Source organism: Orcinus orca, chromosome 8 (assembly GCF_937001465.1).
Source record: "Orcinus orca chromosome 8, mOrcOrc1.1, whole genome shotgun sequence".
NCBI lineage: Eukaryota > Metazoa > Chordata > Mammalia > Artiodactyla > Delphinidae > Orcinus > Orcinus orca.
Genome location: NC_064566.1, coordinates 26,399,747 through 26,413,769, shown reverse-complemented (window position 1 = coordinate 26,413,769; position 14,023 = coordinate 26,399,747). Strand labels below are relative to the sequence as shown.

Below are 14,023 nucleotides of genomic sequence, written 5' to 3'. Positions count from 1 at the left end.
CATTGTGAGAGTCAGAGCCAAGGGCAAACAGGTTGAAACACATTTGTTAGTACTAATATTTCAAATTACCAGGCGTGGTGGGTTGTGGGATTGGTTGATAGACACTGGTGCTGAAACTACTGCTGATCGGAATATGACTAGGTGTGTTGCTGGCCTGTCTTCTCTGATTCCTCAGCTTTTCTTCTCTTCTCCATTTGGCTCTTCGATTAGAAAACCAGACCTGGAAATCAGATGGAACAGGTTAGCCCTGAGCCTACTCCCAGCTCCACCCCATCCCAGACACGTCCACTGTCCTCCTCCCCCAGCCCCGAGGCGTCCACTGTCCTCCTCCCCCAGCCCCGAGAGGCGTCCACTGTCCCCCTCCCCCCAGCCCCGAGAGGCGTCCACTGTCCTCCTCCCCCCAGCCCCGAGAGGCGTCCACTGTCCTCCTCCCCCAGCCCCGAGAGGCGTCCACTGTCCCCCTCCCCCCAGCCCCGAGAGGCGTCCACTGTCCTCCTCCCCCCAGCCCCGAGAGGCGTCCACTGTCCTCCTCCCCCAGCCCCGAGAGGCGTCCACTGTCCTCCTCCCCCCAGCCCCGAGAGCCGAGTGGCGCAAAGCATTTAGCAAACTGAATCTGTTGCTGTTTATACAAACAAATGGTGTTCCTTAGACGCACCCGTGTCTCTAGAAAAGGCAAATGGTATGAATCACAAAACATGAACACACGGTCCCCGGGTACCTGTATTCTCGCTTCAGGTAGATCTATTTTGGCCGCTAGTCTTTCTCGGGCAAACACATCTGGATAATGGGTTCTCTCAAACTCTGAAAGAGTAAGTTGCATTCTTCTGTGTTGTGCCAGAACTATACAAAATGTGTCAACCAAACCCTGGATCAATCTGGTTTCCACCTCCCGACTTCTGTCACCTCCAACCAATTCCCTTTAAAATGCTACTACTAGTAGATTGATTGTACTTGGAAGAACTATCCCATCAGAACCAAGTTCTATTCTCTTTGAAATGACATTCATTCTTCTGTGGCCTGAATTAGCCAAATCATCATTGTTTCTTCATGAGAAGTCAGACTTTTCATCTGTGAATCACTGGTACATGAAAAGAAGAAAGAAAATACACACACACACTGAAAAGATGCCCAGGAAAAGAAAAAAAAAGGACAGAAAGAAAAAAGAAACCTTTTCAGGCCTCCGTGCAAGGGCCTTGGCTAAATTTAGCTCTTTGTACTGAAGATGTGGCATTTACTTTGATTTACTGCTTCTCTACTTTGAAAAACTCCATCACCTTTCTCCAGGGCCTCAATTTGCTCTTGGGTAAAGGATGTTCTATTTCTTTGCAGCTTCCGCTTCAGCTGAAGTCGCATTTGGGCCTCATCTGAATCTTCTCCATTGGAACTGATGGAGTTGGTATTCTCTCCCCCTCCTTCCTGTTGCTGGCAGCCATCTGGAACAAAAAGAATAGGACAGTAAGAGAAATTTGGAATAACCTGCGGTCTCCAAAAGGGGCATCCTACAGCCATAAACTCCAAAAGCAGTCTCATCTGAAAGTCTCACCAAAACGTTCCCAAGGTAACTGTCCGCCTTCTTTTAATAAAAGACATTAGTGACATATGTTACCTGACCACCATTTTCTTTCTGTTTTTATCAAGATGAGACTGCACAATTTTGATACTTTGGGAATGGCATTCCTTTGAATGACAAAACAAGTGCTGAAGTTTCCAATTAAAATGATCTTTTATAACTAACCTTGACCCTCCAAATGCCTCGCCCAGTTCCCTTTCCTTAGAGAATTTATTTACCTATAGCTGTGTTGGGAAAATAGAAGAGTGATGTTCAAGATTTCAGCTGATCTATGATCAGTAATTCCTATCTAATCAATTAGATGTTGATAGGTTTGTAGAAAATGCTATTAAGAAACCAAACCAAGCTTGTAATCTTTAAAAAAATATTTATCTAGTTTTTATTTGAATTCTGCACAGTCAATTTCATTTTAAAGGTTGTGAATTTAGAAGTGCTTGCATTGTTCTGCAGTTTTATTCAACTATTGTATGAGTGCGCTTTGCCTTGACACCTATTACGAGCACAGCTGTAATTATATCATCACCAAGAACAGGCTATAATTGCTGAAAATGGAATTTTATATTTAGATAAAAGGACTGTCCATTCTTTGTAATGTGTTGCACCAGAGAAAAGTAAGATTTCTTTTAAATTTTTAACGTGTAATTTTAAAAAAGAAATAGTAGAGAGTTCACTAACTAGCTAAACATGCTATGCTGCAGCTGAATCCTTGGCATATCATTTAAGTGGTACATTTTTAATTAGGGCATTTCCACCACTTTTAATGTAATTTCTATCATTAAACAGGGGAAAGTTTTATTTTCCTTCGCTGCTTGGAGGGCAAGATGTGCACGTAGGCTAGCTGTCTCCTCGTGCGCCTTGCTGGAGAAGCGACGGCCTGGCAAGGGAAGGACTCAGCCCTGGCTGGGCCTCTAGGGCCACTGCCTGCTGGCTGGGTCCTTGGTCTTGGGTCCTGAGGCCCCCAAGGGATACCACAGGGGCTGGCCCCCCCATCCTAGAAACTTGGCCCGTGGGGGAGGGGCCTCTAGGGGCGCCTTGGTGGGAATAGACTTGGCCAGGAATATCATTTATAACCAGGAGACAATAGGCAATGCCTTCAAAGAGTTCAGGGAATTGTGACAGGATCTAGTGGGATCTTTTCAGGAACTTTGAAATGTTTTAAAACCCCAACTTTCTCCCCCATTTAAACAGGCGGATTCATCAGTACTGGCCACCATATGGGCCCTTGGAGATCTATTGAGATGACCACCAACACTTGAATAGCGAGGGGCTGCCTTTCAGCGCCGCACAATGCCCCGCGAGTAAGGGAAACTATTAAACTCCTGGGGCAGGAGCGTTGGCAAACTTTCGTGGGCAGAATTTTGAGGCCACAATGAGTGCGGACAACAAAAGGATTCTCTTGAGGCGTGCAGCGGGCCACATTGTGTTACAAGAAGCCCAGTCAACAGACTTTTCAGTGAAGTGTGTTAACCCCTCTGCTCTGCTATCATTAATCACTGTCCCAAGAGCAGGCGTCTCCATGCTATTTAGGGCGCTTAGCTGGGGGTTGGAGGGTGGATGGGAGGCCAGGGCAGGGGGTGGGGGGGAGGCAGGGCCAGTGGATGAGGTCCGGGGCACGGGTTCGGGGGGGGGGGGGAAGTGAGCCGGGGAGGCAGGGAGGATGGAGACCACGGGGGAGGGAGACAGGAGAGGAGGGGGTGGAGGCCTGGTGGAGGGGTTTGGAGGAGTAGGAGAGAGGAGGCGCATGGAAAGGTGGAGGAAAAAAGAGGGCTCCACAGAGACAGAGGCCAGAAAGGTATAAGAAGGACAGAAAAGAGTGCTGAGAGGAAAAAGAGACAAGAGGGTCGAAGGAGACGGGGAGAGAAAGAGAAAAAGGGAGATAAGGGAGAGACTATTAGTAAATGGGCCGTGGCTCTGCTTTGGGTCGTCTTGCGCTACATCAGAAAGCTGGGGGTCGGGGAGGGCTACTTAGCTGAGGGAGAGCCGCTCACTCACGTGTGCCGGCACCAGTGTCTGTGCTAATTTACTGCCCCGAGTTTCCGGGTGACTTTTCAAAGTGTTTTTCAGGGAATGAAATGAAGAGCCCCTTTTATTTTCGGATTCGGTCAATGAGGAAGACTTTAGAAATAGACTTTTTGGGCCAACTAGAAAGGCCCATCAGTTATTGCTTTGCGAAAGCACAAACAAAAACCTGCGATCATCAGAGGTTTAGGGAAGGGAGCGCTGAGAACACAATCCCATCTCGCGGGGGTGGTCACTCACGCCTTCTAGGAGGCCCCACCCCAGTCCTTTTTCTGGCACATTCGATCTCTCCAAACAAAGCTACCCGGGTCTGCCTCAGAAGACCCCCGCAGATAGCATTCTCTGCTCCCGTTTGCTTCGCTGACGTTTTCCTAATTTTAAAACATGGACATTTGCGCACGCTCTCCCTCTCCCTTTCTTCCTCCCTCCCCCCTGCACACACTCTTTCTCTCTCTCTCTCTCTCTCTCTCTCTCTCTCAGCAACGGAGGTGCAGCGCTGACTTGAACTGACATTTAAGAGGAGGAAAGTCAACGAGGATGAGGAGAGCTCGATTTTAAACCTCTTTGAGGGGGAAAATAAAAACAGCCGTGGAATTAGAGGCAGTTCAGGAGAAACCCGTGGCTGCAGGATCCCTCCAAGACCCTGAAGAGCGAGCGTGCTCCACTGAAAGTTTGTTTGCTCCTTTAAAAATAGCAACTGTTCGCAGCGAGGCAGTGCCGGAGAGGTCACTCTTAGACTGGGTGCCCCCCTTTTTTTCTTTAGTGGATTTACCTTCCACTCTTAAAGCTTTTAGCAAAATAGAACTGGAAGTTGGATCTCGAATTCCCCACATGATAAACCTAAGTGGCAGACAATTAAGATATCTTCTTTAAAAGGCGCCCCCTCTGAGCGCAAAGAAGGGGCCTTCAATGGGCGCCGTCCACCTTCCAGCCTAATCCGCGAGAAGGCGAGTGAAAGCGCCTCCCATTATCCCAGCCCCAGGACCATCTGACGCTCGGGATAGGATTTGTTTCCTGGAAGAAGGAGAGGAGAGAAAGAAAAAAAAAAAAAAAGACGCTGGGAAATAAAATCATTCCTTAGTTTCTTAGTGTCTTAATCAGTGATGCGGAAAACAAGCAAGAAAAGATAGCAACCCGGTTGCGGCACCTTTTCAGCTGTGGAGCGCGGATCAAAACATTGTAGCATCTGTTGAAAAAGAGACTGACTAAATCCTATAGAGGGCCTGGGTATTACGGGGCTGGTGGCGGGGGAGGGGGCGGGAGGAGATAAGAAAAAGTGTCTCTGTGATCCCTAAAACCACCAAAGCGCTGGAGAATCGGGGCTGGATAGAGTTGTCTCTTCTTGTTGTCAGCCCAAGTCGGCACAATTTTATTCACCGCCGCATGGCGTTGATCAGATGGAAACCAGATTTGTCTCCCTCTGAGACCTAACCTCGCCTTATGCTTTCGGAGTAATGGGCTCTTTAAAACCGCAAACCGGCTTCCTGGGCCGGCAAAGGGGGCGAGGGAGGGAGGGAGGGGGGCCTTCTTAGCGCCAAGAGAACCGAGGATTCCCGGCACGTCAGCCGGCCGCCGGCGCCCGGTGGTCCCCACGCCCGGGACTCTGCGCTCGCCTGGCGCGACCGTCCTCGCCACGCGGTGGGGACCAGGCACTGGCGTGGGTTTTCTGTGGAGTGAAGGGGGAACTGGCAGTTGGGGAGCCAGAAGGCTCTGGCAACTCGGCGCCTGAAAGTTCAAAGCTCCTGAACTAGCGCCACCTCCTGCCCCAACGGTCACCACCAGGTCCTTGCGGTTAGGCTCTCGCTTCCCGCCCGAAAAGCCGCCCCAATCGGGCGCCACCTCTGGTGACAGCAGAGGGGCGGGCGAAGCTGCTGCTCTCGGCTTCGGTCCGGTCCGGGCTCCGGGGAGGAGGAGCGGGTGTCCTTGTTCCAGGCCCCGGGCAAACGTGAGCCCTCGCGCCCAGGGCTCAGCCCTCCCAGGCCCGGCCACTGTGTCCCATGCCCTCCCCGAGACCTCTCGCACCCGCCGGCCAGACTCGGCGGGGTGGGGTCACCGGGACCGCAGACTGCGGGGGGCCGGGGAAGGCAACGGGAGCGCGTCACTTGGGTGTGCCCGGTGTGCGCAGGTGGGAAGCCTACGGTTTCAAGGGTCAGGTGAGGGTGTGGTGGTCACTCCCTCGTCCTCACCAGAAGCCGGAGGGGGCCGGGGCCTGCGGTCAGGGCGGAGGCAGCGCCTCCTCGGGTGCAGCCTCGCACCCTGGGAGGCCGCGGTTCGGCCCGATCCGGCGAGGCGCTCGAGCGGGCGGGCGGGTCGCCCGGGGGAGCCGGGGCCCTGCGCGTCGGGAGGCCTCGGCCGGCCGAGCGGCCGCGCTGGGAAACACCGAGCCAGCGCTTTGCTCCCTATCTTCCCAGTGTCCGTCCTATATTGTTTTCTGCTCTTAAAACTGACATGTCTAATTGGCAATCGGTGCCGAATCGTGTCCAGAGGTCTCTTGTGGAACATTTCTACAGCTGTCTCCTTCAACTAGACGCTTATTCATGTCGCCTTAATGAGAAACAAAACGTTCTCTAATGAGCAATTACAGAGCGACAGGATTGTTCCCATAACAAATTCTTGCGAGTGACAGAAGCATCCTTTGTACCAGATATTTCGCATACTGTTACCGATTTTCCCTTCTCTAGCCCGGCTCGGTGGAGGCGCAGGGCACCTAGAGCGGGTCCGAGAGCGCACGGATGCGAGGGCAGCCCAGTCAGCTTCCCCTCGCCGCCTCCCAGGCCGGGAGCCCCCAGGCTTCCTCGTGCTCCAGGGAGTGAGACGCCACGTCCCATTATCCCGCATATTATCTCCTTGTCACGAGGACAACAAATACCGATTAATCTTCGGAGTAAACTGTTTCCTATTCCTGACCAAGCTACCTCCGGTGTGTGTAGGGGAGGGGGAGAGCCAACAGACCAGACCCCACCCCCATCTGCTCCTCTTCTTCCATCCCTTCTCACAGATGCAAGGACGGTCCAGATCCTATCTTTCCTCCCAGCCCCAGAGTCGCTCCCGGCACACCAAAGTCCGGTTCACAGTATCCTCACCCCACCCTTCTACGCAGTCGCCACCCACAAAGAGTGAGAACTGGGGGCCCAAAGGGTGGAAGGGGTCAGAGCAGAGAGGGTAGGGTTGTTTAGTTGGGAAAGCCACCACTTCCAATGCCCCATCCTCAACTTGGCCCTGCATCTCAGTGCTCACCCTCTCATACACACCCTACTCCTAGTCACATAATTTGTCAATTACGGCAAGAAGCAAAATGATACAATTATGTTTATCTTGCAGTCTGTCAGTGTGTTAACTTGTCACACTTCTACAGCAAGGGGGCTCTCCGTGCATTTTAATGGCACATTTGAACAGGGCACCACGCAGCTAGCTCATACACACACGCACATACTCCTGCCCATAACACACACTCGAGCGAACATATGCGCGCACACACACACACACACACACACACACACCAGCCACATTCATACTACCTAACATACACAACCCTCGAATTCCCAGGCCAACCAGATAGTTCAACAAACACCACCTAGATACAGCGCAAGTCGATATGTCCCAAGCCTTTGAAGAGTTTCTCCACTACATTCTCTAGACACAAAAGCCCGGAGAGGGAAAAAGTTGGAGAAGAGGATGGGCAAGGGGCTGCATATATGGAGAATTTGAGGATGGGTGTTTGGGTTTTTACCTTGAGTAGGTTGCCCTGGCACCGATGTCCCCGGATACCAACCCGGGCGGGTGCCCCAGCTTCCGGTCTGCCCGTTCAACATCCTTAGTTTATCATACATGCCGTCTGCACCCATCTGTTGCTTTTCGCTAGCCAGGTTGCGAAGAACTCTGTTTATTGATGACACCTGCAAATCAAATCAAGATCAAACCAAATGGTAGAGTCTCCTGAAGACACAGTTGCCCTAAGTCCCCATCTCAGCACTCCCACCGCTTAAAGAATGACCCTTAATACATTAAAAAAAAAAAAAATTCCCAGCCATCCTAGGACAGTGGGTGGATTTGCAGAGACATCGTGGAAAGAATGCCAGCCATCACTTTGGGCATGGAAACTCAGTTGTGTAGAGAGTTGAAAGACTAGGGAGGGGTCCTTCACTGTTGCGCAGTGTCTCTGGTGACCTAACTCACATGGCTGCTTTTTTGTTGTTAAAGACTTCCCCCCCAAAATATTGAGACTTGGCCTAGAGCTTTCTTTCACTTTTATTTGTTTTATATTAGGGCAGAAATGGATGTTTGATGCCTGAAAGAAAGTTCAAACAGGTAGATTTGGCGGAAGCTCAAATCTGGTTTTCATTTGCATTTTCCTTCTAGATTCCAGTGCCCTTCTCCAGGTGCCTCCGCTCTCTATTTTGCCACATGCAAGTGAGGTGCATAACCCCCCACATTTGACTTCCATTTTCCAGAAGGTCAAAAAAAAGGTCAGGGTGCTCCTCTCAAGACCCCCAGGTACAGAGGAGACAAATTGTGGAGCACGGAGGAGAGAAAGAGAGAAAGACACTGGCAGGGAGAGGAGCAGGGGGAGGTCAAGAAAGTGATGGTAAAGAGGGAAGAGTGTGAGCTTAGGGCAGGGAGAGGGAATGTTCTCAGTGAACTTACACTTGGTATGTTATCGTTGGTACAGACCCCCTCGGACAGTAATCTGTCTCGGATTTCCCAAGCAAAGATGGACGGGCACTCCCGCTTATACTGGGCTATTTTGCTTACAACTTCTGGAGTCGCTACTCTCGGTTTACTACCACCGATTGCCCTGGGTCTGATGGAGCCAGTCTCGTAATACCTGCCCAGAATTTTACTCACACATCCGTTGGACACCTGCATAGGGGAAGTGGACAGAAAACCACATTATTAATAATTTCAAGACAAAAATAAAATTGTTTAAGTATGCATTAAACAATGACAAGCTTACGTTTTGATTGTCCAGCACTTGGACTTTTGCATCTGCATGGGTCTATAACACAAAAATATACCTTCAATGGTATGAGAACTTACTGTAGAGAGCTTTTTTCTTAAAATTACATTTGTAGCCCTAAAAACTACAAATAGGATGATACTTTCAAACCGTTTGAACTAAAAAAAAAAACTAATTTCAAAGTTTTAAAAACTGTTTTTGTAAATAAATGCTGCTTGAAGATGCATCAAAACGAAGTCAGATTGTTTTGTGCTGACCTTGCTTAAAGTGCTGTTAAGCTGTAATGAGTGAAGGGGAAATAGAGACTGAATTTTTAGTTATCATTCCTTTAAAAATATGCCCAATTGAGTAAATGTGACTTAGGGAGGGAGGTAAATAGCATTCGTCTTTTAAAATCAATATATATATTTTTCATAAATACGAAGAAATCAAACAAGTATCTCAAACCCTGAGGTAAGCATGGGATGAGGGAGAGGGGAATGAGATTATGTGGATTTACATAAGTCATTTTATTATAGTTTCATAAACTGTTACCACAATGAATGTTTTTGCCAAATGAAAAAAGAAAGGTTTTGGGTTTTTTTCGGATTCACACCCAATTTTTTTCTTAAGCAGATGAATTGTCTTATGTGACTGACCCAGGTTGGAAGAGATCGGGAAGGATGGTGGAAGGAAAGGGGAAAGCGGAAGGCAGGGGAGTGGGGTGGGGACTGGAGTGGGGGTGAGGGTAGGTGGGTCCATAATTAGCAGCCTTTACAGTAAGAAATGGAGAGAGGGCGTTGAGAGTGGAGGGCCGCGGGGGGCGCGGCAAGTGGGGCGGCGCCGGGAGGATCACCTGCAGAATTCGGGAAATGTCGCACGGCCGGGCCCCGCTGTGAGCTAGCTCTACGATCTTCTGCCGGGTGGAGTCCGGCAGTGGCCGCCCGTTGACAAAGACACCACCGAGCTGATTCACTCCGCTGTGACCTGAGGAAAGGGAGAGGAGAGCAGAGCAGAGCGGAGAGGAGAGGAGAGGAAGAAGAGTAAAGAGAACGAGGAGGGAGGAGGTGGAGGAAGAAGAGAAGAAGAGGGAGAAAGAAGAAAAGGAAGAAGAAAGAAAAGACAACCACAATGCATCCTCAGCTCCCTGCCAACCCTGGCCAACCTCAGCGATCAGGTCCCTGCTATCGATCAGAAATGACAACAGGACCTCGCAGCCATTCCTGGCATCGGGCAGCCCAGCCCAAGCACAGCCGAGCTCCTGCCCACCAGACTGCAGAAGCACCATGCAAACACACACTGACCAGCAAGAGCACACACACCTCACTACCGCCTTCACTCCAGCAGAGCCCCCAGCCCACCGCTGCCTTCCATAAACACCCCAGCCAGTCTCTGAACCCGCAAGGTGCAAATCATCAGCTCAAAAAACATCCTCCCAAAGATCCCCTCTGAGTGTCAAGAAAAACCACGAGTCCTACAGAACCCACACTGAATCTCCAAGGTCTCTGCATTGTTAGAACTGTGATAGCAAATCCTATAGCTCTCCAGTGCTCCCTCAGACACTAGAGTCCAGAAACGTTTGTTGTCACACTCCAAACTCTGGTGAAGGTAACACACAAGCACTGGGATTTAAAAAAAAAAAAAAAAAAAAAAAAAAGAGAAGAAAAGGGGAGGGAGTAGAGAAGAACCAGAAGAGCAAATCCATGGCTAATGAATCACAGCCTGGGTTTCAGCACCTCCACTGAAGGCTTCCTCAAGCCTCAGAGCCCCAGATCGGCTCCAGCCACAAAGTAGGCTGGCTGCTGCAGTGGGGCGGAGATCTGGGAGTCTGTTCGCACCGGCCACAGCTCTGCTGCTAAACTCGGCCCTCCCCACAGCCAAGGACAGATATTAGCAAAAATCAAAAAGTGGAAAGAAAAGGAAAAGACCACACCGCAGTGTCCCCCATCCCTCCTTTATCTGGTTGTCTCACAACCTCACCCCATTGTCTAATCATAGGGAATAGGGAGTTAGCACCTCTGTAGCCCCTCCCCAGAAACCACAGACACACAAATAAAGCCAATTGCCAATTCCCACTTCCTTAAAAATCTCCAACCTGCAGCCCCGACTCTAGAGAGCAGCCCTTCCAGGAGAAGATGTGGCTCCTCGCTCAGCTCTCCTCTCCTCTCTTCTCCTTGGAGCCTCTGATAAATTGACTCCAGAAAGCTGAGCTTCTTAGCAATAAATAAGCTCCAAATATAGAAGAGGGGGGAAAATATGATGAGCCTCTCTGACATTTGTCTTTAAAATAAAACTAGCTGCACGTCAAGTTTGAGCTTAATTTCTGGAAATAGGCGGAAGTCGCTCCGGATCATGCATGGAAGGCTAATTGAAAAGATCAGTCGGGGCGCTTGTGGCAGCCTTGTCACTTTGTGACAGTGCTCCGCTCCGGGAAATTGCATCGTCACGACAAACGGGACCGTGATAAAACGACCCTTTCCGTCCCTATTTGTAGATCACTCAGACGAGATTGAACTGCACTCGTTTCCCCTTCGAGGGGAGCCGCGTTTTCAGGGTAGCCGAAGGCTTGGGGCAGGGGGGGGCCCTCACTGAGGGGGGTGCTGGAGCCTCAACTCGATGAGAAATGACAGGCTTTTGGGGTATCTAGGCTCCGGCCGGGCCCAGCGTGAGCAGGGCCATCGCAGGGACACCGTTTCTCCAACAGAGCAAGCCCTAGATCGCGCTTACCGTTTTCTCCTAAACTCCCTTTATTGCCTTCCTTTGCCTCGAAAGAGCTTCTACTCCTCCAGATACGGAGCCTCCCCTTTGGGCAAAGGGAGCCTTCCAGGAAAAAGAAAGGCTGCCCCAGAGAAAGATCGAGAAAGACTTTCTAAACTTCACGCGCTGCCTGAGCAGGTCCCAATCTAGGAATGCCAAGGCGTGTGAGGCCGCCTAACCCTAGACCTCCCTCCTTCTCCCCGCATTGCAAAAAACAACCTGCCCGCCACCTCCACAGCGACCGCCGGCGGGTGCTCGCCCAGGGCCAGGTCGCCTCTGCCAGCATCGAAATGGCAGCGAGGAAGCGCAGCTATAAGTTCCCCTTCAGAGGTTAAGCCTCAATCATTGTGTCCCTTCCCTAGGGACGGCTGGCGCTCTCGCCCAGTGGCGATGATTATGCGCCTAGAATTCGACCGCGAAGCATCTAATAGGAAAACATATGGTGTCAATTTGGATGCTCTGCGCCTCGCGCACACCCGGGAGCGAGCGGCACAAAGCCCTGCAGGCCGGCCCGCGACCCCGCGCGCCCCTCGGGGCCCGCCAGCCAGGCCGCAGCGGCAAACCCACAGCGCCGGGCGCCGGGGGCCGGCCCTCCCGAGAGCCTGCGGCTGGGGACCCTGTGCTGTAGGGGGAGAACCCAGCAGCCAGTAAGGGTGGACAGAAGCCTAAACCTCGCCAAGGAGGGTTCCTACCAGGCCGAGTCCCAGGGCCTGGCAGGTTTCTGCACAACTAATCCGCCTTAAAGCTCGCCACCTTTGCGCCCACTCCTGCGCTTTACGCCCACCAGCCGCGGAAGCACCAGGGGACGACTAGCGGTTCCAGGACAGATGGATCAGGCGCTGGGGACCCTCCTCAGTCTGCAGTTCGGCAAGGGAAGGTTTCTAGAAGGCTTAGGCCTTCGGGCACTCCATATAGCTGGGCCCTTAAACCGCGTCCAGACTCCGCACCTCAACCCTGGCCTAGTTTCGCTGGGCCTCCACGCTCCCAGGCCCGGTCTCCAGATTCGTCCTGCCACACGCCAGCACTCACGGACCGAGCAGGAAAGTGGGCTGGGGGCCCAAAGGGCCTAGGCAGAGGGAGAATGGGAAGTGCAAGAGCCTGGGAATCAAAGGCACAGCGGGCCGGAATGACCAGGACACACACAGCAGCTATCGGGGCAGGGCTTCTCCACCTCCTGGGCTCCATCCTCACTCTCTTCCCAGACCTAGTAAACCTGCTCTCGCCGGCGCCCTGTAACAGTCCCATGGGGCCAGTGTACCACCTCCACCCCACCGCAGGCCTGGGTGCCCCGCTCCGCTGGCCTTCCAGGGCCCTAGCCAGGGTGGGGAGGGGAGGAGCTGCCCTTAGAGTGACTGGGGGAGGGGAGCCCCCACCCCGCCCGGACGGCGGAGACATTCAGTCTTCGCTAAACCCAAGGGGCCTCCTTCTCGCGCTCCGACTGGAAGCCTCCGCCCCGCCCTGCTCAGCCCAGCCCCCCTCTCTGGGGTCAGAGCCCGGGCAGGGGCGGGGAGGGGGTGTGAGTTACAGGATTTGGGGGGATGGGGTTTCTCTAACGCAGCTTCGCAAACTCTTGCGGGCTGTTCTGAGGGGCCCAGCCCCTGTTCTTCCAGGAGGGAGAACAGAGCAAACGGCCTCCCCTCTCGGGTTGCCGGGCTAGGAGAGAGGAGCAGCTGCCTCGGGTCCCTCGGCCTCGCGCCCGCGGTCTGGCCAGCGCGGACTCCGTGAGGCTCCATGCCCTCCCCCGACCCGCGCGCGGGGCTGCACCTCCCCAGCCCCAAGTCCAAGAAGACCAGAGGCACTTACTGTTCTGCATGCTGGCGCAGGCTGGGGGCCGCGGTATCCCACGGGGCTCGAATATGGGGCTCTGTTAGCAAGAATATAGGCATTACTCATGGGCCAGCACCAGGTAGGCCTACCTCCCTACAGAGGATGTCCTGGAGCCAGGACAGGAGAAAGCCCCCTCTTTAAGGAAATGATCCACTCAGTCGGTTGCAGCGATGGAAGAGTCATCCAGCCCTGCCCTCCAGTGCATGCAAAATCTACCCTTTGGGCTACAAATACTCCAATATTCCCAATCTGTTCCCCCCAAATCTCTTAGTAGTTAACCCTTTAATCAGGAGAATCGATGACCTGATTTTGAATTTTTTCTTCTATCTGAACAACAATGAGCGAGCATTCTGACTCTTTCAGGTTTTGGAACCCAAAGCAGCCAACGTAGAACTTGCCTGAAATCTGGGATGTCTGTCCACTCTCACAATAAAAGGTCTCACACATCTGCACACCCCTAGTTAAAGTCTTCGCCCTAAGACAAACCAGAAGGAGAGAAAGGTATGTCAAACTGTGGCTCAAAAGCATAGGCCCATGGGCTCTCTGATCCACACTCTCAGAAAGAAAGGAAAAAAAAATGCATCTAGGTCTCAAACTGCCATAAAACCCTAAATCCCAGACTTACACCCACATTTCCAGCAGCCTATCCTGCAGAAGTCCCCACGGTTTGCTAGTGGCTGCCCTGGCCTGGCTTGGGAGATATGGAGAAAGGATCTGACAAGTTGGGGCCCCATTTTGAAAAAATATCAAAAACCAGGGAAAGGAAGAGGGGAGAACAAGAGAAACAGCTGGGTTAGGAGTAGAGGCCAAGAGCTGGGGGGTAGGGTGGGGGGGAGGGGGAGAGGACTTATACCTGAAGTTTAGATGTGAGGCAAAGGGGACCTTGGAACTTCAGGGTGCCTCAGGGTGCAGGC

The 14,023-nt window shown here is 52.1% G+C and overlaps 1 protein-coding gene and 1 long non-coding RNA gene across 11 annotated transcripts in view; one reads left to right on the top strand and one right to left on the bottom strand.

The window, feature by feature from the left end:
* The window catches only part of PAX6 (paired box 6), a 34,958-nt gene that overhangs the window by 10,360 nt on the left and 10,575 nt on the right, over positions 1–14,023 (bottom strand). For 3 of the 10 annotated variants that reach the window (XM_004263963.3, XM_033409864.2, XM_004263962.4), the window contains exons 3-11: positions 13,508–13,584; positions 13,086–13,146; positions 9,382–9,512; positions 8,544–8,585; positions 8,234–8,449; positions 7,320–7,485; positions 1,275–1,433; positions 719–801; positions 70–220 (exon numbers count right to left, since the gene is read on the bottom strand). In XM_004263963.3, coding sequence (XP_004264011.1) covers positions 70–220; positions 719–801; positions 1,275–1,433; positions 7,320–7,485; positions 8,234–8,449; positions 8,544–8,585; positions 9,382–9,512; positions 13,086–13,095 — 958 coding nt within the window. In that variant the 5' untranslated portion in view covers positions 13,096–13,146; positions 13,508–13,584. Of the gene's footprint in view, positions 1–69; positions 221–718; positions 802–1,274; positions 1,434–7,319; positions 7,486–8,233; positions 8,450–8,543; positions 8,586–9,381; positions 9,513–10,620; positions 13,053–13,085; positions 13,147–13,507; positions 13,585–14,023 lie in introns of those variants that run through there. The other 7 variants (XM_033409923.2, XM_012537114.3, XM_004263966.3 and 4 more) reach the window with 7 other exon arrangements.
* Positions 1,419–4,515, top strand: LOC117197580 (uncharacterized). The gene is made up of 3 exons (XR_004478272.2): positions 1,419–1,558; positions 2,759–3,028; positions 4,070–4,515. It is a non-coding gene; the product is annotated as an uncharacterized LOC117197580 (long non-coding RNA).